Below are 27,860 nucleotides of genomic sequence, written 5' to 3'. Positions count from 1 at the left end.
CTGGATGCGCATTCTGTATTCCCAGACATTACAACAATAGCGATGAGGAGAAAATAAAAACCTGGACAAACCAATTACTCTTGATCAATGTGAAGCAGTTATGCTGGAATATGAGCAGTCATTGTCACTGATTCGCGAAACCGCTATACGAACTCCTGAACTGACTCAAATGATTTGCGATCCCGCTTCAAACTCCCGAACTGATTCAAATGATTCGCGATCCCCAAACTGACTCAACTGATTCGCGAACCCGCTTTGAACTCCCGATCTGACTCAAATGATTAGCGAACCCGCTTTGAACTCCCGAACTGACTCAAATGATTCCCGCACCCGCTTTGAACTCCGAAATGACTCAAATTATTCGCGATCCCGCTATGAACTGCCGAACTGATTCAAATGATTCCCAAACTGACTCAAATGATTCGCGATCCTGCTCCGAACTCCCAAACTGATTCAAATGATTCGCGATTCGCAAACTGACTAAAATGATTCGTGATCCCGCTCCGAACTCCCAAACTGACTAAAGTGATTCGCGATCCGGCTACGAACTCCCGAACTGATTCAAATGATTTGCGATCTCCAAACTGACTCAAATGATTCGCGAACCCGCTACGAACTCCCAAACTGACTCAAATGAATCGCGATCCTGCTCCGATTTCCCGAACTGATTCAAATGAGTTGCGATCCCCAAACTGACTCAAATGAATCGCGATCCCGCTCCGTTTTCCCGAACTGATTCAAATGCCCACTAGTTATTAACTGCAGATAGTGCTCTAAGTTAGTTTTTGACCACACACTCAAATGGTAATGAAAAACAGCCCTACAGAACAGAATAGAACAACAATCTGCAGTATGAGACATACGGCCAAATAAAGTTTTTTATTATTCTTGACATCCATGAATAAAAGTCATGTGGGCTTGGAACAACAAAGGTAAACAAGTAAATGGTGACAATTTTTTTTTTGGGGGGGGGGGGGGGGGGTTGAATGAATGCTTTAATTCTACTGATAATTGATTTTCAGTTATTTGTGCTATGTCACTTATAAATACTTATAATAATAATAATAATTATAATACTTATATGAACTGTCTTTTGCTCATTTCAGCAAACAAAAAGATGCAAGCCTGCAAACTTTCCAGTACTTCTGTGTACTGATAATCCAGTTTCCACCCAGTCCCAGGAGGTTTGTCTGTTTTATCCTTCTTCACTAAAATGTCTTAAAATTGCTTGGCTATTGACCAGTAAATGCTAGGAGATTGTATATATACAATAGGAATTTTGTTATTTACTACGTTTTTCAGATCATATTAAACCTGTAAAATATTGGAGAAGATCAATTAAGTTTTCAGGAGCACATGTGATAAATGCTGAACTACGTAAAAGACAACCTGACTACACCAACATATCAAAAATCTAATGAGACGCGCTCTTTTTAAAAGAGTTGATTTAATGACAAAATCAACATGAGAGGTCATGGACATGTTCCCATTTCCTCGGGTTCCACAACTTGTGAGTATTTGAGTTTAGTGTTGTTTCCTTTGAGTTCAGTATTTCCACTGCATTTTCATTTCATTTCATTTTCATTTTTTTTGTATGAATAAAAACCGTTATTAAAAAAATGTTTTAATAAATTTTTCTTTCAGTTTTCTTTAGTTCTTTTTTTGGTAGCTGCTGCATGAAGTGAAGATGCGGTTTGGGAAGGACCTTCATCTTAATCTAGAGACTGCTCTTCAAGTTCTGAACAGTTCAGCAAATTGAAACAAACACAAAAAGTATGTTCTTTTATTCCTTAACACAACCATTAGTTGCTTGGTTTGTTGAACGGTTACTGTAATAAATCTATTTATACCATGGTTTGTCTGAATATTTGATTCTGATCTGCTAAAAGGTGTGCATTAAAATACTTTGATTCACAGGTAGTTCCAATCAGTTTAATTACAATTAAAGTTTAATGTGCTGCTGCAATGACATACATGCAAACAAAACACTTGCACACGGAGATCCGAGATTAAAGTAATGTGAACTGAGACATTTTTCATATAATTTATAGTCCAAAATGTAATGCTGTTTTACATTTGATTATTTTAATTCTGTACTTAAAATCTAATGCAAGACCTACCTAAAAAAAAAAACCTGAAAGTCAGTTTATTTTATTTGTATCTTTACTCTGTTGTATTTCTTCGTGCTGTTGCTTGTGGTTAGAATATTCTTAATAATATGAAAATATATATATATTTTTTGAAAGTATAGTTTTTCCATAAACATAGCATACACAACGGTACTGAAACCGTGACTCTATTAGCAAAACTAAACATTCTAGCTATACTCTTAAAAAATATGTGCTTTTATGATTTATAAGGTCATCAGTAGTAGGACTGTGATCATTGGGACATGCAATTGATGGCTGCATAATTAATACAGATTATTGAAAGTGCTTATTTCATATTGCAGAGAAACTCAGTGTGCCGAGTGAGAGAGAGAGAGAGAGAGAGAGAGAGAGAGAGAGATTCAGGGAAAGATGACAGAGACTGTGAATTCCTTGATACTTCATTTGATTATTTTGCCGTTCACAGCCTAAGGATTTTGATTTATTCTTTAAATATAACCCAATTCAAACCACTGAAAGTGCCAAAGAGTTTAACAGTCTGGTGGACACATGAATTGGGTGGTGACTGCAGCAACAGAGTGACCTGGGGTGGAGTCAAATTCCCGGCCTGATTTACTGTCCCAGTCCGCCACTGCAGCTGATTGAAAAGAATCTGCTCAATGGTCACAAAATGGATATCGGAGAAGATACCAATTTAATATAAATAGATGATACTTTATAAAGTTTATCTCAATATTTGACAGTGTCTCTGAGACTGCTCTAAAATAAGAGCACAATTATCATGAAATTGTGTTCGTTACTATAGCAACGGTTTACAGGTGTGTCCTTTCAGAATCATCACTGGCCGATACAAATACAAGTTTATTGAGGGGCCACGATAATCTCAAGAAACTGCCATATGTATAAATATAACCCACTGCCCTCTGAAATGGCAGAAAAGTGCAAATTATCTAGCCTCAGGCAGAACTTTAAAGACAAAATATGTGTTTTAACACATGCACCTGGGCTTATTGCTCATGATTAATCAGGGATTGTGTTATATAGGAATTATAAAGGGGAGAAAAAGTCTATGTTTTGCAACCCAATTAATTTACTATATTCGTATGTTAGCCTAAAGATCAGCTTAATTTAACGAAACAATCATTTCAGGGACAAGGCGAGTTACAGGCTAATGTTTTTTCTTCTTCTTTTGTGCATTATGAAGGCTTTATAAAACTGTACAGCGTTTTTAGCTTTTTAAACAGAATTCTCCGTCCTACACCAACTACGCACACATTTCCTATCATGTAAGTCTATGAAAGACGATTGAACCAATCAGAATAGGTGTGGGGCGGGGCTGCACGTGCAACCCCGCCCCAGGTGTAGCCCCGCCTCGATCTGCACGCTGCAGCCGGGTGCTTATCGTCTTGATTCATCTCCAGACACGTCATGACTCTGTCCAGCAGTGCTGCTTCATTAATTGAAAGCAGCCTACCTGATCAAACACGTTTAGAGGAAACATGGGGACAGCGATGGTTTTCGTTGGATTGTTTGCAGTTTCTGCATTTCTTTGGCACGGTATGACATTTATTTATTTAATTCTCTTCGGGTCAACGATAAAAAGAACGAGTAGTAGTCTCCCTGCTCAAAGCTTAATGAAGGTTTTATGGTTTAATGAAGACCCAGATCCAGACAAAGATCTGCCAGTCCAAGAACCAGGCAGTATATTATATGCTAATTCAACCAATTTAAATGTTTACTTTTAATGAACAAAGAAAAACAAGAGAACTAAAACTTTTTTTCACGTCAAAAAAAAAAAAAAAGGAGATGCACATCAGTTTTATGTTTTCGTCACTGGAATACATCCACATTAATGTTTAAAAGCATTGCACATTAACACACACGCAAAGAAAAATTTAACAATTACCTAGAAACTGTAATAACAACAATTCTCCTGCATTTACTTAAAAAATAAAAAGATTTAAAATCACTGCCACTGGGACATTTTGCTTTTTGGTCCGAGGGATTTGTCCTGGAAAGCATTTCAGTGTGGTGAAGGGGTTGGGTATGATCTTTAAAAATCGCAATTGCTGTTTTTATTTTTCATAAAACCATTCTTGAATGAATCAGTCCACCAGATGGGTGCTATGTCTATCCCCCATTGACTTCTATATAAGAGAAACCATGTCAGTGGAGACCATCAACTGTCTGATTACCAGCATTCTTCAAAATATCTTCGTTCAACATAAGAAACTCGTACAGGTTTGGAGCAGCATGAGGGTGAGGAAATATGACCGACTGAGGGTGAACTACTCTTTTAATTTGTTACTTCCCTGTTCCTGTGATAAAGTGAAACCAAGTGAGGTTGTCTGCAAATTTATAATAAAGACCTCATCTGACAAAGTCATCTTACACAAGTTAAAGACATGGGTGTGTTGTGATTTCAGCTATATTTACATGTCAAATGATAATGAGAGAACCGAGAAAATGTTACAGTCGGCAGAATATCTGTTTTTAGTTTGACCCTTTTGCACTCAAGTGAGCTTCAAACTGGAATCTGCTGATCGGGTCAGTCGCCTTTTGAAACTTTTAACTTTGTTAACCGTGGACTCTAGCTTCCGATACTTGTTGTATGCTCATTCAGTACTGTTTCTAGTCACAGGCAAGATAGGCAGATGCTTAGGGTGCCACCAGCAGGATTGGGCACCAGTGAGCACATGCACTAAAGCAGGGATCCTCAAATCTGGACCTCGAGATCCACTCTCCTGCAGAGTTAAGCGCTAACCATAATCAAACACACCTGAGCATGCTAATCAGTGTCAATCAATGTCTTTTGGAACATTCGAAAATGGCAAGACTGGTGACTTTAATCAGGGTTGGAGCTAAACTCTGCAGTGCATTGGACCTCCAGAGTAAGATTTGAGGAAGGGGGCACTAAAGTAAAGACTGGCACGGTCACCCTAAAATATGATTCTGCCCCCAATAGTTGCCCCAACATCACTGAGCTAGAATACTATCAATCTGACGATTCCTGTATGACACTCGGTCAGAGCGCTGTCAGTTGCTCATCAGTACCATTAGATTAAAGCACTTTATCAGTGCTTTTGTAATTTAAAGAGGAAGATAACGAATCAATGAGTAACAAACGAATAAGTTGCTGCATTCTGATTACTTATGTTTAAATGGAAGTTTTCAAAAATTGACCCAAAAACCGATAAAAACACAAATTAGCCATTAATAATCTCTAAACATAAACATGTAATCGAATTAATTTGTGGCGATTAAGGATTGTTACATAGCTAGGACATTTAATAACTACACAATGATATTGCAGATAATTGTGCAGAACTTATCTTAAAGGGATACTTAACCCCAAAATAAAAATAATGTTTTTAATCACTTACCACCACCTCTTTCAAAACCCCTAGAAGCTTTGTCTTTGGAAAACAATTTAAGATATTTGATAAACTGGGAACGCTAGAGACTGTCCCATTAATTGCCAAATAAATGACAGTGTCAAGGTCCAGAAGAGTATAAAAGACATCTTCAGAATAGTTCATTTTGTACACGAAGAGAACCAGATAAGTACACTTATAAAAAAAAAATAAAGACAAACTGTTTGTCTGATAAGTCCATGGGTAAATGAATATTGCTTTTATGTTGTTTGATCTGGAGAAAATCATTTTCGGAGCACGTTCCTGTTTTTATGTATTGTTGTCGCACTTTCCCAGCATTATGTGTTAATTTCTTCTCTAGGTGCGTCTGGTTCAGACGGAGTCTCAGTGTCAGTGATGGAGGGAAATTCAGTCACTTTAAACACTGAGGTTAAAAGAAACGAACAAGAAAAGATGAATTGGTATTTTAATGAGGCTCTCATCGCTGGAATCACTGGAAATCTCAGTTTTATCTGTACTGATGTTCAGTGTAATAATGGCACTGAGAGATTCAGAGACAGACTGGAGGTGAATCAGGCTGGATCTCTGACCATCATGAACACCACGAACACAGACTCTGGACTTTATCATCTACAGATCAACAGCAGCAGATTCAGGAGCTTCGGTCTCACGGTCACTGGTGAGTATTGATTTAGTCAGTGGGGGACGAAGTACACAAATCAAGTACTTGAGTAAAAGTACAGATACGTAGAATAAAATATTACTCCAGTAAAAGTACTCCTTTTTAAATTTTACTCAAGTGAAAGTACAAAAGTACTCAATTTTTTATGTACTTAAGTAAAAAAGTACTGAAAGATAGATGTTTGCAATTTTATATAGGCTAATTTAATTTTATATTAGCCCTGTTTTTTTTTTTTTTTTTTTTTTTTTTTTTTTTTTTTTTTTACATAATCCTACTGCTCAAAATACCTGGGTTTTGTTTTTTAAATAACCACTATACGGAGTCACAATGGGGTGCATCTCTTCCCCTCTTTGACAATTACTGTAGGTTCTGAACATCACATCCTTTTTTTTCTCCCCAGATGTAATCTCTCTCGATCTCGCTCTCGCTCGCTCTCTCGCTCTCTCGCTCTCTCTCTCTCTCTCTCTCTCTCTATAGATAGATAGATAGATAGATAGATAGATCGACATTAATAACTTGCTTTTAGCAACATCAGACGCACGCGCGCTCACAAGATCTCCCGGTTCTTACTGACTCGCACTAAACGGTTCATTTGAATCAGTGAGTGGTCGACTCCAAAACCGCTGCAATCGGATCATTCTAATTCGTAAAAGAATCGTTTGGTGCGATTCGCGATCCGATTAAAGTTTATTTTGAAAAGACTCAGTTCGTTCATGATGAATCAGACACCGCTTCTGCGTGTCGGAGCACGTGATATATTATAGGGAGTAAAGATATGTTTTATGAAATGTAGTGAAGTTAAAAGTACGATCTTATGCTTTGGAATGTAGTAAAGTAAAAGTTACTCAAAATAATACTGCTCCAGTAAAGTACAGATACTTGAAATATGTACTTAAGTACAGTAACGGAGTAGTCCACCACTGGTCTATGTCTCGTAACTTTGAACGCTCCTCTGGTTTCAGTTGTGTTTTTGTTTATTTTGGTGACGTATAAATAAAGTCTTCCCATCTGCCTACACTTGAGTCTTCGCCTCTTGCGATCTGTGACACTACGTCCTTAATAACAATGGATGAAAAGTTTAGACCCCTACTGATGATTAAGTCTAGAGTGTGTCCACCTTTGTGTGTGTGTCCATGTACATGCTGAATCGACAGGTTAAAAAAAAAGCCTCAAGTCCAAATAATAATTTATCACCAATTAACTGTTTGACAAACACTTCCTTCTTCGATGTCCTGTGGCCTGTTCTTCTTACTTCGCTAACTCCGTTAGCTGGATTTGATTGTTGACGATTTGGCGTGATCTTGGATGATTTGGTTCTTCGAAGCTCATCCCCGAGCTGCTGTCATAGCAACAGGTCCATAAGCTTAAACCTGCTCGGGAGCAGCTTATTTCATGTAAACAGGATTAGATCGCTTCTTTTCAACCAGAACTGATACTCAAAATATGTCTGATTCCACCGCTACTTTATTACAAGAGTGTCGTACTGATAAAGGGACAATAATTTAAAATAATAATCATTAAAAAAATATTTAAAAATAATATAAAAATGCTGTGTAGTCCATAACAGCCTATATAGACACAGCCAGTTTTACTCACTAAAATATTTATTTGTCATAAAAGTATTACTTCATAATTGTATTAGAGTCTTACACACAGATAATAGAGTCGTGCATTATTTTAAGTGATGACTGCTATTATAAGAGTGGCTTGATGGAGCGCAGGAGATGCAGATAACATGATAATGACCCTTAAGAAACTTTCATTAATGCTGTCACGTAACAAATCTGTCCAAATATAAAATGAAATCAATAGATAATTTCTACATTGAAATAAAAATGTAAAAACTGCACAACTATTATAAATTGCGAATCTAAATAATTGTCATGAAAAAAAAAAAACCTGTATCTATTATCTGTTTCATGTATCTATTATAACATTTATGTAGTTTTGTTTGCTTGGCTGTTTCCTTATAAAAGTCCAGAAATTTGTCAAGTTTTTCGTCAGGTGTCGTTTTAAATTATATGACGTCATTACATTGCCGTCTTGCCACCAGCCAATCGCTGCACTGCTGATCATGGTTTCGAGTATCGATACATATCCCCTTTTAAGACAACACATGAACGCGCAATTATCTCAAATAACTAAATCCAGCGATACTAATCATACACAACAGGTACGTGTGTTCGAAATAACAGGACCCCGATCTGAATTTAAAAAAAATCTCAAACATGCTCCGAAGTGCCGATCTGAATCAACCGAGTCGCCAACAGGCTCCGAAGTGCCGATCTGAATCAACCGAGTCGCCAACAGGCTCCGAAGTGCCGATCTGAATCAACCGAGTCGCCAACAGGCTCCGAAAGTGCCGATCTGAATCAACCGAGTCGCGAACTGGCTCCGAAGTGCCGATCTGAATCAACCGAGTCGCGAACAGGCACCGAAGTGCCGATCTGAATCAACCGAGTCGCGAACAGGCTCCGAAGTGCCGATCTGAATCAACCGAGTCGCGAACAGGCACCGAAGTCCCGATCTGAATCAACCGAGTCGCGAACAGGCTCCGAAGTGCCGATCTGAATCAACCGAGTCGCGAACAGGCACCGAAGTCCCGATCTGAATCAACAGAGTCGCGAACAGGGTCCGAATTGCCGATCTGAAAACTTCGACCAAAGAATGTAAAAAAATAACTCCATTTCTCTAATAACTCTACAACTCTATGAAAGACTCAGATCACGTATCTAAAAATAGATCGCTATAGTAAAGAGAAATAATAAGAAGAGTGAAATTTCTCCTGTGTTTGGTCCTCACGTGCGTCTGACGCTCCGCGGCGCGTCTCCGCCCCTCACACGCGCATTTACAGCACTAAATTAATCATCTTTGCTAATTATTATACATTTACTTCATTGTCAGCTTCAGGTACTTCATTTATTATTGTTCAATGAACTGTTTGAAACAAAAAAAAAGGTTTTAGTTCAGTAATAATTATAAATGATCAAAATAAAATATATAAAATAATGGTTTCTATTTTAATATCCTCTAAAATATAATTTATTTCTGTGATGTGCAGCTGTATTTTCAGCATCATTCCTCCAAGTCTTCAGTGTCACATGATCTTTAGAAATCATGAAAATATAATGATTTATTATTAGAACTATTAATAGTTGTGCTACCAAATATTATTTTGGAATCTGTGACACTTTTTTCAGGATTCTTTTATGTATAATTTAATTAAATTTTTTATTATTAGAATTATCAACAGTTTTGCTGCTATATATTATTTTAGAATCTGTGATTATTTTTTTCAGGATTCTTTGATTAATAAAAAGTTAAAATTTAAATAAACTTGAGTAAAAGTACAGATACGTATAATAAAATATTACTCCAGTAAAAGTACTCCTTTTTCAATTTTAGTCAAGTGAAAGTACAAAAGTACTCAATTTTTTATGTACTTAAGTAAAAAACGTACTGAAAGATAAATGTTTGCAATTTTTATATAGGCTGATTTAATTTTATATTGGCCCTTTTGTATTTTTTATTTATTTTTTATTTTTTTATAATCCTACTGCTCAAAATACCTGGGATTTTTTTTCCAAAATAACCACTATATGGAGTCAGGATATATTTTTGTTGTTGATATGGACTACGTTGACGAGAGTAATGTTAACTGTGAAGCTTACACTGTGATATACCTGAGAGAAAACAGAGATCACCATCTGATCTTCACCAGTAAGAACAAAGTATTTTAAAGTTTGTTGTTTTACAGAACATCACAATTATATATGACATGATAATAAGGCCTGAAGTTAGGAAGAACATTTAAGGAAAATATAATCATATTTTCATAATGATTTTTTCCTTCTCAACCTTGTCTGGGCTGTAAAAACACCCCTCGACAAACAGGGTGCATCTCATTTCTTTTCTCCCCAGATGATATATATATATATATATATATATATATGTATGTGTACATATATGTATATGTGGTTGAATAAAAAATATTTGGACATTATTTTTTAAAATTACCTCAAGTTAGAACCAGCAAGCTTGTTAGCTAGACATTTAGCATCAGATACAAGATTTACTTATTTTCATTACGGTTCATGTTCACAAAGTTCACATTACTTTAATCTCCGATCTCCGTGTGCAAGTGTTTTGTTTGCATGTATGTCATTGCAGCAGCACATTAAACTTTAATTGTAATTAAACTGATTGGAACTACCTGTGAATCAAAGTATTTTAATGCACACCTTTTAGCAGATCAGAATCAAATATTCAGACAAACCATGGTATAAATAGATTTATTACAGTAACCGTTCAACAAACCAAGCAACTAATGGTTGTGTTAAGGAAAAAAAGAACATACTTTTTGTGTTTGTTTCAATTTGCTGAACTGTTCAGAACTTGAAGAGCAGTCTCTAGATTAAGATGAAGGTCCTTCCCAAACCGCATCTTCACTTCATGCAGCAGCTACCAAAAAAAGAAATAAAGAAAATGGAAAGAAAAATTTATTAAAACATTTTTTAATAACGGTTTTTATTCATACAAAAAAAATGTGAAAATGCAGTGGAAATACTGAATTCAAAGGAAACAACACTAAACTCAAATACTCACAAGTTGTGGAACCCGAGGAAATGGGAACATGTCCATGACCTCTCATGTTGATTTTGTCATTAAATCAACTCTTTTAAAAAGAGCGCGTCTCATTAGATTTTTGATATGTTGGTGTAGTCAGGTTGTCTTTTACGTAGTTCAGCATTTATCACATGTGCTCCTGAAAACTTAATTGATCTTCTCCAATATTTTACAGGTTTAATATGATCTGAAAAACGTAGTAAAGAACAAAATTCCTATTGTATATCTACAATCTCCTAGCATTTACTGGTCAATAGCCAAGCAATTTTAAGACATTTTAGTGAAGAAGGATAAAACAGACAAACCTCCTGGGACTGGCTGGAAACTGGATTATCAGTACACAGAAGTACTGGAAAGTTTGCAGTCTTGCATCTTTTTGTTTGCTGAAATGAGCAAAAGACAGTTCATGTAAGTAAAACTATTTATAAGTGACATAGCACAAATAACTGAAAATCAATTATCAGTAGAATTAAAGCATTCATCCACCCCCCCCCCCCCCCCCCCCACCCCCATGTCACCATTTACTTGTTTACCTTTGTTGTTCCAAACCCACATGACTTTTATTCATGGATGTCAAGAATAATAAAAAACTTTATTTGGCCGTATGTCTCATACTGCAGATTGTATGGCTGTTCTATTCTGTTCTGTAGGGCTGTTTTTCATTACCATTTGAGTGTGTGGTCAAAAACTAGCTTAGAGCACTATCTGCAGTTAATAACTAGTGGGATCGCGAATCATTTGAATCATTTCGGGAGTTCGTAGCGTGATCGCAAATCATTTGAATCAGTTCGGGAAAACGGAGCGGGATCGCGATTCATTTGAGTCAGTTTGGGGATCGCAACTCATTTGAATCAGTTCGGGAGTTCGTAGCGGGTTCGCGAATCATTTTAGTCAGTTTGGGAATCGCGAATCATTTGAATCAGTTTGGGAGTTCGTAGCAGGATCGCGAATCATTTTAGTCAGTTTGGGAGTTCGGAGCGGGATCGCGAATCATTTTAGTCAGTTTGGGAATCGCGAATCATTTGAATCAGTTTGGGAGTTCGTAGCGGGATCGCGAATCATTTTAGTCAGTTTGGGAGTTCGGAGCGGGATCGCGAATCATTTGAGTCAGCTTGGGAATAGCGAATCATTTGAATCAGTTCGGGAGTTCATAGCGGGATCGCGAATCATTTGAATCAGTTCGGGAGTTCGTATAGCGGTTTCGCGAATCAGTGACAATGACTGCTCATATTTCAGCATAACTCCTTCACATTGATCAAGAGTGAATGGTTTGTCCAGGTTTTTATTTTCTCCTCATCGCTATTGTTGTCTGGGAATACAGAATGCGCATCCAGCAATTTGCTGCGTCTGTGGCAGGGCTTTTCTCCTTTTTATTCGTTCGCTCTCTGCTCCTCCTTTTCATTTACAGCTCCATTTTTTGCGCAATTTTCTAAGATAAAGCCTGCCTCTGGATATAGCCAATTAGGCAGTGCTTCGCTGATGTTTGCTCATGTGGTAATGTCATTTTCAGTCCACGATCGCCTGATTCGTAGATTCACAAAACCGTCATAACAGCCTATTGCACGTCAGCCTGATCAATTGCACAGCGGCAGCCGGCAGGCCAGAATGACCGTCAGGCCACCGGGAAATGTTACTGTGCTCATTGTCCTCCTATGTTAAGAAGCCATTGCAGTGGTGGTTGTGGAGATGGTATCGACATTGCTACTGATGCAGATGAGTCTGTTACTGTAATTCTCTTAGACTTGACTGCTGCCTTTGATACATTAGACCACTAGTTGCTCCTGCTTCGATTAGTATTCAGTGTGGGACTCAAAGCTTCAGCCTTGAATTGGTTTAAATCCTGTCAGGATTGGCAACCCTACCTTCTCTACTGCTGATCTTGAATCTTTAATTATACCAATACAAAGCCCTTTCAGAGACTTAAGATCTGGTTCTCAAAACCTACTTGTGGTTCCTTGTGCAAGGTTGAAATGCAGGGGAAATGGGGCCTTTTCAGTGGTGGGTCCTAGATAGTGCAAATTGCCTGCCAGCACACTTGCGGATTATTATTATATTTTAATTTATTTTATGATTGGACCGTGAAGAGCTGACATGAAGTCAAGTGGGAAAGCATTAGAGTTGTTCCGATTCCGATACTAGTATCGGAAATATCTCCGATACCACAACAAATTCTGGCATCGGCATCGGCGAGTACATGAACCCATATACCGATCCGATACCATTTTCTTAAAAAATACCTAGTTATGACCGCAAGCTTTGCCTAACCGCTGCACGGTTCTTCTTCGCTGCTCAAAATGCATTGAAAACACAGGAAGTTGTGCTGTGTTGCCACAAGCAACCCCTGTTTAGAGCAGCGAAGAAGAAATGAAAACGCGTTAGCAGCCCTGATCTATATATGACTGGATCACTCATCACATTCTAAACTGCCAAAAGACAGTGAAGCCGCTTCTATATTATAGATCAGTGGTTAGCAGTATGTCTCTGTAGTACCGGTAGTTACAGACTCTCAAGTATATTCAGTACCGGCAACTGCGTTCAGTCGCTTCCGTGTAAGTCAAAGCGCAGGGCTCCAGACAGTAGCCGAATATATACTAGTGTCTGTGAATATTAAACTGCAAAATACTATTTAAATATTACTCCCGCAAAATCTACATCTCTGTGGGTGACTGGCACAGATGCGCGAGAGCTCGCTGTTTTGTAGTCTCTGCTGTGTGTCATGAGGACACGAACGCATAAACCGTCACTTCATGAGAATTTACCGTTTCATTTGAGAATACTGTCATATCATAAACACAGACACTCAAAGATCTTCATGGCAGCCCATTAAAATAAATGTTTGGTTTACATGAGTAAATTGACAATATATAAAGCTACTGTTGTAGCCTACAGTAATAATAATACGTCTCTATAATAATAATAATTATGCCTAGATGGTTGCTTGTTTTTTACTTGTTTTGTTGTAAAGAGATTATCTGATTAATAGATCTTTTTTTATATTCCTAGACTTATTTGTTGCAGTTTTTTTATACAGTTATATTGTAAAACTTAAATACCTTTTTTAGTTTGCGGTGTTAGATTTTTGGCTGCATTTGAAGTTCTTTTTTGCATATGAAAATAAATAATACTGTCAAATTCATGTTAGATAATAAAAATACTGTAATAAATACAGTAGTTCACCATGTATTTGTTCATGTTTTATTGAGGGATCTGTCTGAAGCACACCATAAAAAGAATTCTAGCAATTTACACAGGGCTAGTAGTATATACAGCTGTATATACAGATACACACCCAGGTATCGGATCAGTACTCGGTATCGGCCGATACCCTGAGCCCAGGTATCGGAATCGGTATCGGGAAGAGAAAAAGGGTATCGGAACATCTCTAGAAAGCATGAGAAAGATTTTTAACGTGGCCCTATTATGCCTTTTTTTTTTTTTTTTTTTTTTTTTTTCTTAATATTACTTTGAGTCTCCTACAATAGGTTTAAAGACATCCCAAGTCTCCCGGAAGTTCCGGGAGTCTCCCGCATATTGAAAGCGGCTCCCTGAGACCCGCAAATTAGTCAAAATCTCCCGGAATCTAGACCGAGCGAGCAAAAACGCGCATGCGAAACAGATACTGTGTTTCAAACCGTGTAGCGCGCGCACGGCAGAGAGGGAGAGGGAGCGAGAGACCTTGCGTATGTGTGCCAATGTGCGTGTGTACGAAGCGCATGTTTCTGCAAATCAACCAATCAATTGTCAGTGTGGGCGGGCTTTTATCTCTTCTCCCGAGTCCCGAACAAAATGAATCAGTTATGTCTATCTAGAAACAGGAGCACAATGGCAGAGGGAGAGTGGCACAAAACAAAAAAAGTATAAGACACATTTTACGGCAGACTACACCAAAGTGTACCCCTGTCTTATAGATGTAAAACATAATGACAGTCTTGCTCAAGCATTGCCCATGGCAGGCTAAATGATTGCAAAAGGCATGTTGAGGTGAGTTGACAAGTTTCATTTCACCTCCCTGAAATGACTTTTTGCAGGTTGGGATGTCTGGGTTTACTTGCATGCAAGGTCAAATACGCTTGTTTTCTCAAAATATGCCTCCAAAATGATTTCCAGCCATTTTCAAAGATTCAGTCTCTCTGAACCCCTCCTTTCTTTGTGCCTGCTCTTCTCTGATTGGTCAGACGGCCCAGTCTGTTGTGATTGGTCGTAGGGTGCATAAGTTCTTCTGCATAGTAGCACACTTCTTGAAGTATTTTGTCCTGGAATCAATAGTAATGCTCTACTGTTCTCTAGGGAGTGCAGTGCAACTTCCCACTCCAAAGGGGATTGACTCTAAAGATTCAGGTCCGCCTTCAGTAAAACCTGGCTTATTCAGCACACGTGGTTTCGGGAAGAAGCTTTATAAAGGGCAAGTATTATAAAACATCTATTATAAGTGGAGGAAATGACTGTCTGTATTTTTCAAAATTAGTGCTAAATTATTATTATTATACTTTTCAAAGGAGACGAGATTAAAAAACAAATAAGCGGAGTCATCTGTTAAAAGTCCAAGGATGAGGTAAAGTACTGCAGCCTGCTAGTATGAGATTGTGTTTGATTTCACTCCGTGTGTGTGTGTGTGATGTGGATTCATGTCATTTATTCAGATATCATGCAAAGAATCACCATTAAATCAGAAATACAATAGCATTTTTCTGCTCTTCTGATGAAAAACAAAGGGGCACATTTTTATTCATCCGCTATTCTTTCCACTAAATGGAGTTGACCTCAAACTTAAATGAACTTTCAAACACTTCAGAATCGATGAGCTACTACAAGTGTAACCACTGTTTATTTCTCTCTCTGTAATCTGTGAATCCTTGTTTCCTTGCAGGCAGGAAAACGTCACCAGACCTAACAGGATCAGAACTGGATTGTGTCTCTGCACTTTAGCTTCTGTTGTGGAGCTTTAACTTGAATAACTTTAGGCCACACTTAATCATAAAGCACGCACTTGTTACTAGTTATGGAGAACATTATCTGGACACTGCTTATTCATCTGGAATAGGTTTACATTTAGCATGTATGGAATTTACTTCTGTGCCAATTAAAATGAATGTGTAATATAATTTGAATAAAATGTAATTGAAACTGATTAAAAAAAAATGCAGGCATAATCTTTGACTCTGTTTTCAATAAAATGCATGTTTTGCAACAGTTTTCTCTTTATTCGCTGATCTGTAGCTTACATGCGAATGCTCTTCCTTAAGTTGCATGTTTGTGTTGTAAGTATATAATTTTTACTGTTGCTCTTAATAACGGAATGTTAAAATGTTTTAAAGAAACATTTTGAATGTTATAAATGAACATTTTAAGGGTTAGTTCACCCAAAAAAGTGTCATTTTAGTTTTAAAACATTAGTACCATTGCCATTCAAATTTTTTATTAGTTTTGAATAGTTTTCATATTTTAATATGGTTTTAATTTGAATACATCTAGTCATTTAGATTTTTGAATTTATTTAAATATCTATAGTTTTATACATTTTAAGTTTTAGTACTTACAACCAATGTTCCCTCTAATTTTTTTCAGCACTGAGCAAATTATTTTTTTTCTGAGCACACATTTCAGTACTGTGAGCAATTAATAAATATCAACGCGCTGAAATTTCGCAAAAAAGCGTGCACATCTTGGTAGCGTGACAGCCAACGCACTTCATTCAAAGGTCTAAAAGACAGCGAATCCACTTCTAAAACCTCTGCCATCTCTGTGAATTTGGCTTTCTTCACAGATGATCTACAAAACATGGAGTATACTGTCCGGAGTAGCGTTTCTACCTCTTTCATTATAGGGACATCTTTCCATTTGTCATCGATTCCTAAGTCCTCCCTATGGGCCACGCAGTGTTGCTCAGTCAGGTGGGGTACCTGACGCTTCAGTAAAGCAGCTACTCCTTTATGTCTGCCTAACATGACAGAAGCACCATCTGAAGTAAACATGACCATTTTGTTCATGTCTAGCGCATGGTCTGCGTAGAACTTGGTAATGGCATCAAGGATGTTTTCTGCAGTGCATCCTGAAAGCTGAATGATTCCAGCAAAAACTGTCTTGTAACTGAAATCAGTTTGCTCCCGAAACTTAATGTAAAGCACAAGCATCTTATGCACTGAGATATCGGTACTTTCATCCACAATTAGTGTGTGGACACGAGCATTTCTTATGCTGCTTATCATCTCAGTCTGCACAACTGAGTTGATGCATTCCACAAATACAAAAGCATAATTTTTGCTTCTCCAACTCTGAGGTAGGTCGACGTATTTTGCCATGTGATCGTGTATATCCTGAACTGATAACATGGACATGTTGGTGTTAATTGCTAGCATCACATTGTCGATCAATATTTTTATTTGTTCAGGGTCGGATCGTGCTCTCTGAATTCGTCTCTCTCGGGATTCATTAGTTTCGGTGAGAATTTTATCAATAGAGTTCCCATGTCTAAGTCTTAATGTTTTCAATGCATCTACATGGACTTTCTGTGTCAGATGACGCTTAAGGTAATCAAGCTTCCACTCGGACCAATGTTTCCCCCGAGCGAACTCTCCTTTCACTTTGGCCTCCGAGCAGAATTTGCAGATCACGCCACTCCTTTCTTCATATGTAAATATGTCTGACAGTTTTATCCTACCTGGACCATCTTTTGTGTCAGTTTGGACTATTCCCAGCCGGCATTTCAACGTTGATTCAACGTTGAAACAACGTCAGGTACCATGGTTGAATCAACGTTGAAAAACCTTTCGATTTTGCAAATTGGATCAACGTTGAAATCACGACGTTGATTCACCGTTGAAATCGTGACGTTGATGTACGGTTGAAATCACAACGCTGATTCACTGTTGAAATCCCGACATTGAATCAACGTTGAATAACCTTTCGATTTTGCAAATTGGATCAACGTTGAAATCACGACGTGGATTCACCGTTGAAATAGCGACGCTGTTTCACCGTCTTACCTGCATTATGGGTGAATTAGGGTCGTGCTGCAGCCCTGGGATGAAAGCTGAATGAGGTGTTGATTTTGAAAAGTTAATCAGCGTTGATAACACGACGTTGTTTCCCCGTCGTACCTTGCACCGGGTGTAAATACACCTAGATCCTAGTTGGCATTTAGATCAACAATGTACATGCAAGGCTAAAAATCTAATGACTGGCAGCAATGGCTTTACAAACAACTTCAATAAACTACCACATGCTCAAAATTGTCAAACAGCAGTTAAATTTTGGAAACATACTGTATAAAACAGATGAAAATAATCCCACACTTTATTATGCAGAGTATGCATGGAGGTAATGCTAAAAACATGTAGTAGAACAATCCAAATACAATAATATTTAAAGGTTTTTGTAAAATAATTCGGCACAAAAATGCATATTTTTTTCAGCACTTACAAGACAAACCCTTGTACCTTTATGACTGAAACCAGTGGATCTTTTATTTTGGTGGAAAACTACAGTTTCTGTCAAAAACATGTTTTAGTAATGCGTCTCATTACAAGAGTTGTGTACATTTGTGCAGTGAAAATGTGTTGAACAGTTCGAGAAGGGAACCTTCAACCAGTTGATTTATAATGGGAACCCCCCCCCGGACTGTGTCTTCTTTACCGTTGGGAATGCAGAATGAGATTTCTACCGCAGGGCACTCTAAAATGTTAGAACCAGCAGCCTTAGTGTATACAGTGTGGTTGTGCTTCGGGTGATCCTTGAAAGTGTCCCAGCGCTAGGTCCTTTCTGACGCCGTCCCCTCCACTCTCTCCCACTTGTGCACTTTCTGTACCGTCCTGTATAAACATTTACATTTAATCATTTAACAGACGAATTTATCCAAAGCGACTTACGAATGAGAAGAACAGAAGCAGTCAGGAGTACAAGCGAACAACAACAGTATACAAGTGCCATGACAAGTCTCAGTTAGTCGAGTACAGAACGCTAAGCCAGGTTTTTTTTTTTTTTTTTTTTTATATGAAAGACAAGAAAAGAAGGAAAAGTGCTAGCATTAGTTGGTTAAGTTCCGGTGAAAAAGATGAGTCTTAAAATGTTTCTTGAAAATGAGTAAAGACTCAGCAGTTCGGATTGAGATTGGGAGGTGATTCCACCAGCTGGACACAGTCCAGGAAAAGGTCCTTGAGAGTGATTATGAACCTCTCTGGGATGGCACCACAAGGCGTCGTTCACTTACAGAGTGCAAACTTCTGGAGGGAACATAAGATTTAACCAATGAGTTTAGGTATGTCCACAATGTTTCACAATAACTTTGATATTGTGAAATATATTTAACTGAAAACTGAATGCAAAATAAATCACACAATATTTTCACTTTACAGTTCAGTAACAGTGAGGTTGGAAACAAAGTGGACAACACTATTCATTAAACACTTATTTAATGTATTCAGATGAAAATTTACAATATTAACAAATTATTCACAAGCAGTGTTTTCAGAGCCCCCAGTTACACTGTTTTAATCAAAACACTAGTAATACAGTGTAGTAAAACAAATAAAATCTAATTCAGTAAATTTTTAATAAACTAAGTACAATCAAAACCTATCACAAAAGGTCAAAGCATCTCTAGCAGAAGTGACAGTGCAATGTAGCAGATGAACAATTTCTTACCAATGTTTCAAGAACAAGCTGGATCCTCGATGACTCCACAAGGGGAAAGAAGAAATGGTTTACTGAAAAGTTCTTTAAAAGCAGGATTTCATATTATACCATTTCTTTAAACCACTGGTTCTCAAACTTTTTATACCAAGTACCACTTCAGAAAATATTTGTTATTAAATATTAAGTTGCACCATAATGACCAACATTACATTTCAGCAGCGTAGTAGACCAAACTATTCAGCTACAGGTCTACAGTTAAAAAATGAGGCAGTTTTATTCTAATAAGAATATTTATTGTTGTCAGACACTTTACCATACCACCTTTGAACATTAACACTACAACTGTGCTTACATACACAGGTAAATAAAAAAAAGTTTAAATTAAAATGTAATTTTAAATGTAATTATCTAACAAAAGTCACAAAACTTTACTGTACTTTAACTCTAACATACTTAAATGTGCAAAAAAAAAAAACTTACTCAAAGATTAAGTTAAAATGTATTAACATTAATTAGTTTAATTTAGTGATTCGCCTGCATAACAACTAGAGGGGGCCTGACACTTTGAGAACCATGGCTTTAAACAATCCTTTTATTTATTTATTCATTTTCATTAATTCATTAAAATTATATTATTTAAATACCGACATTTGCACTTATATGTTTCAGAAAACACTTTGAAACTATTATAAGCATACAAACATATATAACACACCTAATGCATGGGATACATATCAGGAAAATATGGGAAAATCTCTAAACCATCTCTAAATCTCTCTTACCAGCAACACATTAGGTGAGCATCTAGTTAACTTGATCAGCTGTGATAAAGCAATGCAAAAATAGACACACGGGTTTTTATTTATCTGCAGGTTACATGTCCTTTAAACTACCCATTTGTAAACTCTGGTAATACTTTACTATTTTCAAAAGATAATAAAGATAACGTTAGCGATTTTCTTACCTCATTTTGACAGGATGTTTCCAGGACCTCGCAGAACACCTGACCCTTCTTGTGTTCACAGTTTTTGTTCTCCATTGACATGTCACGACTCAAATTCGCTCAAAATAAATAAAAAATGTACAGGCAAATATGAAATAATTCGGGACCGATAGAGCAGTCAGTTATAACGAGCAGCAGCTCACAGTTAGCCGCCTCACTCACAGAAAGACGACAATAACGGTCATATTTTTAAATGTAGAAAGGCGCGAACCGATTCATTGTCCAGTTTCCTGAATGACAGCCAGATTAACCAATCATGATAGAAGTAATAAAATAAAACTACCAATGGGAGTTGTTTCAGTGTGATAAAGTAGCGAAATGTATATAGTTTTATTGTTGTTAATGATGATAATATTTAACATATACCTTTAGATTTTAGAATAGGTATCATGACTAAAATATTTTAAAATGCTATTAAAATAATTAATTTAAATAATTTAATATAAATAATTTAAAAGCTTGTTAACCTTTTTCTACCATTTAGCATTAAACATTTTTAACGTTGTTTTATTAAAACAACTGACCTTATTTCAACCATATTTCAACATTGAAAGTTGGTCATGTGCTGGATGTTTTTCAACCATTCAGCTTTAAACGTTGAATCAACGTTGTTTCAACGTTGAAACCACAACTGACCTTATTTCAAACATATTTCAACATTGAAAGTTGGTCATGTGCTGGATGTTTTTCAACCATTCAGCTTTAAACGTTGAATCAACGTTGTTTCAACGTTGAAACCACAACTGACCTTATTTCAACCATATTTCAACGTTGAAGGTCGGTCATGTGCCGGCTGGGTTTCATCTAGCCACTCACGTTTAAACGTTAGGCAGGCCTTTTTTTGGGGCACCTGCTCTGCCTTTCTCTTCGCCATGTTAGCCTACTGTATGACTGCTGGGGCACGCCAAGAGTAACCTAGGATACTTGTATGTAAACATTCTAACGTACATCCGGCTTGGTTGTCACATCTCAGTATTTTAAATGTTTATTACATCGCCTTGATGCTCAGATGTTTAACCCCTGGAAAAAAAAATTGTTTGTGCAGTCTAAAAATGTGCGCGGTCTGAAAAATCTATTGCGCGACTACTTCGACTGGCCTGCGCGGCCGCGCACGCGCGCAGCTTAGAGGGAACATTGCTTACAACACAAATTTGACCTTGGCAATAACTGATAAAATAAGCTTCTTGTTTTATTTCACTAAACCCCTTCAACACATCCACACTAGCCGTACTATCAGAGTTGCTCTGGGATTTTAAGTTAGTTTCCCTAAATAAACCATGCATTCACAGGATCACGGGTCTCTGATCTCCTTAATAGTCATGCGAAACACAACATCAACTAGGCCTATTTAATTTCTGCATTAAACGAATGCATATATACATATATATATATATATATATATATATATATATATATATATATATATATATATGTGTGTGTATATATATATATATATATTCTACTTACCTGAGATATTCTAAAAATCATAACATACTGTGTCCATAATATCACTGTCTGTCTGTAGTTTGATCTTAGATATTTCTCTTTTTGTCAGGTTATTAGACTTTCTTTTTGGTTCTCGTATAGCTTTTCCTCATGAAGCTCTAACAGCATCATACCAAATTGCTCTATAATATTTAATCTACTCAGATCTAAATACAACTATACAGTATGTGAAAAAGCACCATTTCCATCCATGAGAACAAAATCATAACTTCCTGTGAAACTGGCCCGAACTATCCAAAAAATAAAAAGTAATCTTTTTTTTTTTTCTTAATCTTCATAGAACCTACAGATATGTCACAATATGTATGATATCTGCTTCTTGTCTCGTCCTCTTGCAGATCTAATGTCATAAACCAGAACAGCCACAGTAGCCACGCCCACCAGAGCAGAGACGACCAATCGGATCACAGCTTCAGTAAAACCGCAGCAATAGATGTGGACTTCTGGGGAAAAACAGATATGTGGTTTACTTTAGTCCCTGTGAGGAACTCAAACTTTAAAACATACTGTAATGCTATAAAAATGAGCCCTCTTTTGTGAAACTGAAAAAAGTATATGGGTGACTTAATTAGTTTTGTGTGAAGAAATAACCGTATCAGCTCTGCTGTACCTGAACATGTGTGACAGAGCTGAGTGATGTCCAGATGTGTGGTCTGGTTTCTGATGGGATTGTTGATCACACAGCTGTAGCTGTTTTTCTCCTGATATTCCACCTCCAGAGGTAGAGAGAGACTGATGCTGAGATCAGACACACTGATGCTGGACAATAAACTGTTTCCTTTGTACCAGGAGAGAGTCACATGACCCACATTCACCACTGAACACACCAGTGAACAGTTTGATGATGAGGAAGATGATGACGATGGACGACACTGAGAAGAGTTTCTGGTGATGATAGGAACAGTCAGACGAGCTGAAAACAATAACAATGTTATTTGATTATTCTTATTTTTGTAATGCAATTAAATTATGATCTCTACTCACCGTAGACAGAAACACTGAACTTCTTTGATGACAGTTTCACTCCACTAATCTCTACTTGATAGAGTCCAGCGTGTTGAGTTGTGATGTTTGTGATGGTCAGAGATCCAGTCTGTTTGTCCAGCTTCAGTCTGTCTCTGAATCTCTCATCAGGACCATCAGATGTGGAGAAGATTCCTGCAGCTTTACTGATTTCAGCTATAAGTGATTGATCAGCTCCAAATGTCCACAGTATGTCATCGTTTTCATGTATTTTAGTAACATAAGTATTTAGATGAACAGAATCTCCCTCCATCACTGACACAGACTCACCAAACACACCTGAGGAACAAACAGAGCCAGATTTGACACGGATCAAGACTGTTGTTGCTTTACGAAGCCTTCAATGACTTTTGTAGTTGCAGAGTTGCAGAGTAATTTTCTGCAGAGGATCTCTCATTGCATGTCATGTAATATGTTTAGCCAGTATCTGGTGCATTTTACATATTTATGTATTATAAATGTGCATTGTCCCTGATTCAAAAAATTTAATTGAAAAAATAAAATAAAGTGAGAAACTAAAAATCGCTACAGTGCTTTAGAATATTTTCCAAGTCTAGAAACACACGTAACAAGCAAAGAATCGAAACTGAAGTAGATTTGATTTACCTGTAAAGAGCTGTAAATTAAAATGATCCTACCTTATGACAAATAAACCATAAAAATATATGTATGACTTACCAACCAGATGCCACAAACAGAACAAAACAAGCATGTCAAACATTTTAATCAGCCGTTCGGAGAAAGTCTGTTCTAATAATACCATCTGCTTAAAAGAAACTCCTTCAGACAAAGTTGGACCCTCCTAGTTCACACACACACACACACACACACACATGCAGGCTATTTTATCATTTAACACTGATCATGTTTGAAAGAAATTACTGGATATAAGCTAAATATACAGGATGTTATGTAGATCTACCTAAGATTTTTAATAGTTTGAAATAGCTGAAAAAATTTAATTCTCAAAAATGTGGAGAATTGAAAAACAAACAAAAACAGAAAGTTCAAACAGTGTCTGATCTCACAAACAAAGCTCATCTGAGTCAAAGTGAAACCTGCTGCGGTCTGTTTCCTCAGAGCTGTGTTCGATCTGCTGGATGAGAAGCTTGTAGGTGTGAGTGACCATTCAGTGCATGTGTCTTCAGAGCTTCCTGTTCTGCTGTAATGAACCTCTCAGTCTGAAAACACTGCTTAACAAATAGACCTGATACCAAAAGACTGGTCTGAAAAGGACATATATTGTTTTAAGTAAGATTGTTCATTTTAACACAAGGACGTACAGTGCATATTATTTTAGCATTGGTTCGGTCATAACAGCAGACCACAGACATTTAATTGCTTGACCAAAATTATTGCTAGGGCCAATTTGGTAGTGGCTGGATATTGGTAGAGACATGTCCCTCGCTCCCTACTAAACTTTACACCCTTAAGTTTTTAGGTAAAGATGCTAAGGGTAGATTGTTTGTTGCTGTTCAATTTGAGCATCCAGAAACATAATCACACGTCTCGTGGATATTTATTTGTCATTTTAACTGTTTAGAAATGGAGCTAAATGTGGAAGTCCTTCAAAGATTTATTATCCTGTTGTGCCTTCTATAGGACTAGCAACTAGTCAAGCTTGAACTTCACTTTTCCACACACACCACTTTTCTTCACTATTTTTGGGGGTCATTCACATTTTGTGTCCGGCTGCTGTCTCATACCAATGTTTTGGGGAGTTCTCTGGGTTATTCCCGGGCTCGGAGCCCTGTCAATGGACAGTACGCCAAATATACTTCTAATTGTTCTACCATATTATATGTTAGTGCAAACTCGCAAAAAATAAATGTTTAAATTTACATAGCCTAAAAAAATATATATATACAAACTATAAGAATGCTTCACATAATATTGTACATTAGCAAAGAGAAACATCATAAGTCAAGCAGCTGGATTGGGAACAGTGCAAAATGATTGGTAGTGAATCAGCATGTACAGTAGAGACCAAAAGTTTGGACACACCTTCTCATTCAAAGAGTTTTCTTTATTTTCATAACTATGAAGGCATCAAAACTATGAATTAACACATGTGGAATTATATATGGAATTATATACATATAAAAAAGTGTGAAACAAATGAAAATATGTCATATTGTAGGTTCTTCAAAGTAGCCACCTTTTGCTTTGATTACTGCTTTGCACACTCTTGGCATTCTCTTGATGAGCTTCAGGTAGTCACCTGAAATCAGTGGTGGACAGTAACGGAGTAGCTTTACTTCGTTACTGTACTTAAGTACATTTTTCAAGTATCTGTACTTTACTGGAGTAGTTTTATTTGGAGTAACTTTTTCTTTTACTTCACTACATTCCAAAGCATAAGATCGTACTTTTAACTTCACTACATTTCATAAAACATATTGTTACTCCCTATAATATATCACGTGCTCCGACACGCAGAAGCGGTGTCTGATTCATCATGAACGAACTGAGTCTTTTCAAAATAAACTTTAATCGGATCGCGAATCGCACCAAACGATTCGTTTACGAATTAGAATGATCCGATTGCAGCTGTTCTGGAGTCGACCACTCACTGATTCAAATGAACCGTTTAGTGCGAATCAGTAAGAACCGGGAGATGTTGTTAGCGCGTGCGTCTGATGTTGCTAAAAGTAAGTTATTAATGTCGAAATGTAGGATTAATTATTGTAACTGAAAATCATATATAGGTCAAAATTGTCAGTTGTTTGGGAACTTAATCCGCTGTAAAGAGTGATCTGTTTAAGCCCACTGAAATGCTCCAGTGCAAACGATGCAGACACATCAATCAGCGTCTCGTTTTAGTTTAAACAATTAAATAAAATAACCTTAAACTAACACAGATTAAATAAAATAACTCATTCATGTCCAAATTCCCCGCTACCGTAATATTATCAGTTTTATTAAAATGCTACCATGACGTCTGTTTTAATATTGTTTTCAACAGTAACGTTATATTGTTTGGATTAACTAGACGAGTAACGTTAGACAGACATGAATGTTTATTCTTAACCGTACTGAAAATAAGTAAATATTGTAGCTGATGCTAAATGTGTAGCTAACAAGCTTGCTGGTGCTTGGGGTAATTTTTATAAATAATGTCCAAATATATATATATATATATATATATATATATATATATATATATATATATATATATATATATATATATATATATATATATATAGATTACATCTGGGGAGAAAAGAAAGGATGTGATGTTCAGAACATGGTAACTACAGTAATAATCAAAGAGGGGAAGAGATGCACCCCGTTTGTCCAGGGGTGTTTTTACACCACAGACAAGATTTGAGAAGGAAAAAAATCATTATAAAAATATAATTATATTTTCCTTAAAATGTTCTTCCTAACTTCAGGCCTTTATTATCATGTCATATATAATTGTGATGTTCTGTAAAACAACAAACTTTAAAATACTTTGTTCTTACTGGTGAAGATCAGATGGTCATCTCTGTTTTCTCTCAGGTACATCACAGTGTAAGCTTCACAGTGAACATCACTCTTGTCAACGTAGTCCATATCAACAACAAAAATATATCTTGACTCCATATAGTGGTTATTTAGGAAAAAATCCCAGGTATTTTGAGCAGTAGGATTATAAAAAAAATGTGCTAATATAAAATTAAATTAGCCTATATAAAATTGCAAACATCTATCTTTCAGTACTTTTTTACTTAAGTACATAAAAACTTTTGTACTTTCACTTGAGTAAAATTGAAAAAGGAGTACTTTTACTTTTACTGGAGTAATATTTTATTATACGTATCTGTACTTTTACTCAAGATTATTTATTTAATTTTAACTTTTTATTCATCAAAGAATCCTAAAAAAAGTATCTCAGATTCCAAAATAATATTTGGTAGCACAACTATTAATAGTTCTAATAATAAATCATCATATTTTCATGATTTCTAAAGATCATGTGACACTGAAGACTGGAGGAATGATGCTGAAAATACAGCTGCACATCACAGAAATAGATTATATTTTAAAACATATTAAAATAGAAACCATTATTTTATATATTTTATTTTGATAATTTAGAATTATTACTGAAATACAACCTTTTTTTGTTTTAAACAGTTCATTGAACAATAATAAATGAAGTACCTGAAGCTGACAATGAAGTAAATGTATAATAATTAGCAATGATGATTAATTTAGCGCTGTAAACGCGCGTGTGAGGGTCGGAGACGCGCCGCGGAGCGTCACGTGTAAGGGACCAAACACAGGAGAACAGGAAACTTCACTCCTCTTATTATTTCTCTTTTACTATAGCGATTTATTTTTAGATACGTGATCTGAGTCTTTCATAGAGTTGTAGAGTTATTAGAGTTAGAGAAATAGAGTTATTTTTTACATTCTTTGGTCGAAGTTTTCAGATCGGGACTTCGGAGCCTGTTCGCGACTCGGTTGATTCAGATCGGCACTTCGGAGCCTGATCGCGACTCGGTTGATTCAGATCGGCACTTCGGAGCCTGATCGCGACTCGGTTGATTCAGATCGGCACTTCGGACCCTGTTCGCGACTCGATTGATTCAGATCGGGACTTCATAGCATGTTCGCGACTCGGTTGATTCAGATCGGGACTTTGGAGCATGTTTGAGATTATTTTCAATTCAGATCTGGACTTCGAAGCAGGAAGTGTTTGTCAAACAGTTAATTGGTGATAACTGAATATTTGGACTTTTTTACCTGTCGATTCAGCATGTACATGGACACACACACAAAGGTGGACACACTCTAGACTTAATCATCAGTAGGGCTCTAAACTTTTCATCCATTGTTATTAAGGACGTAGTGTCACAGATCGCAAGAGGCGAAGACTCAAGTGCAGGCAGATGGGAAGACTTTATTTATACGTCACC

The 27,860-nt window shown here is 36.8% G+C and overlaps 2 protein-coding genes across 8 annotated transcripts in view; one reads left to right on the top strand and one right to left on the bottom strand.

The window, feature by feature from the left end:
• LOC127988160 (matrix-remodeling-associated protein 5-like) overlaps positions 1 to 15,978 on the top strand; it is a 136,570-nt gene extending 120,592 nt beyond the window's left edge. For 4 of the 6 annotated variants that reach the window (XM_052590768.1, XM_052590772.1, XM_052590767.1 and 1 more), the window contains 3 exons: positions 15,078 to 15,192; positions 15,287 to 15,342; positions 15,658 to 15,978. In XM_052590768.1, coding sequence (XP_052446728.1) covers positions 15,078 to 15,192; positions 15,287 to 15,299 — 128 coding nt within the window. In that variant the 3' untranslated portion in view covers positions 15,300 to 15,342; positions 15,658 to 15,978. The remainder of the gene's footprint in view (positions 1 to 15,077; positions 15,193 to 15,286; positions 15,343 to 15,657) is intronic. The other 2 variants (XR_008161520.1, XM_052590769.1) reach the window with 1 other exon arrangement.
• Positions 15,979 to 21,852: 5,874 nt separating this feature from the next.
• LOC127988172 (SLAM family member 5-like) overlaps positions 21,853 to 27,860 on the bottom strand; it is a 177,353-nt gene continuing 171,345 nt past the window's right edge. Inside the window, exon 4 of one of the 2 annotated variants that reach the window (XM_052590791.1) lies at positions 21,853 to 22,370. In XM_052590791.1, coding sequence (XP_052446751.1) covers positions 22,225 to 22,370 — 146 coding nt within the window. In that variant the 3' untranslated portion in view covers positions 21,853 to 22,224. Of the gene's footprint in view, positions 22,374 to 27,860 lie in introns of both variants that reach the window. The other variant, XM_052590790.1, reaches the window with a different exon arrangement.

Source organism: Carassius gibelio, chromosome B22 (assembly GCF_023724105.1).
Source record: "Carassius gibelio isolate Cgi1373 ecotype wild population from Czech Republic chromosome B22, carGib1.2-hapl.c, whole genome shotgun sequence".
NCBI lineage: Eukaryota > Metazoa > Chordata > Actinopteri > Cypriniformes > Cyprinidae > Carassius > Carassius gibelio.
Note: the sequence above shows the minus strand (reverse complement) of the source record. Positions and strands in the feature narration are given on the sequence as shown.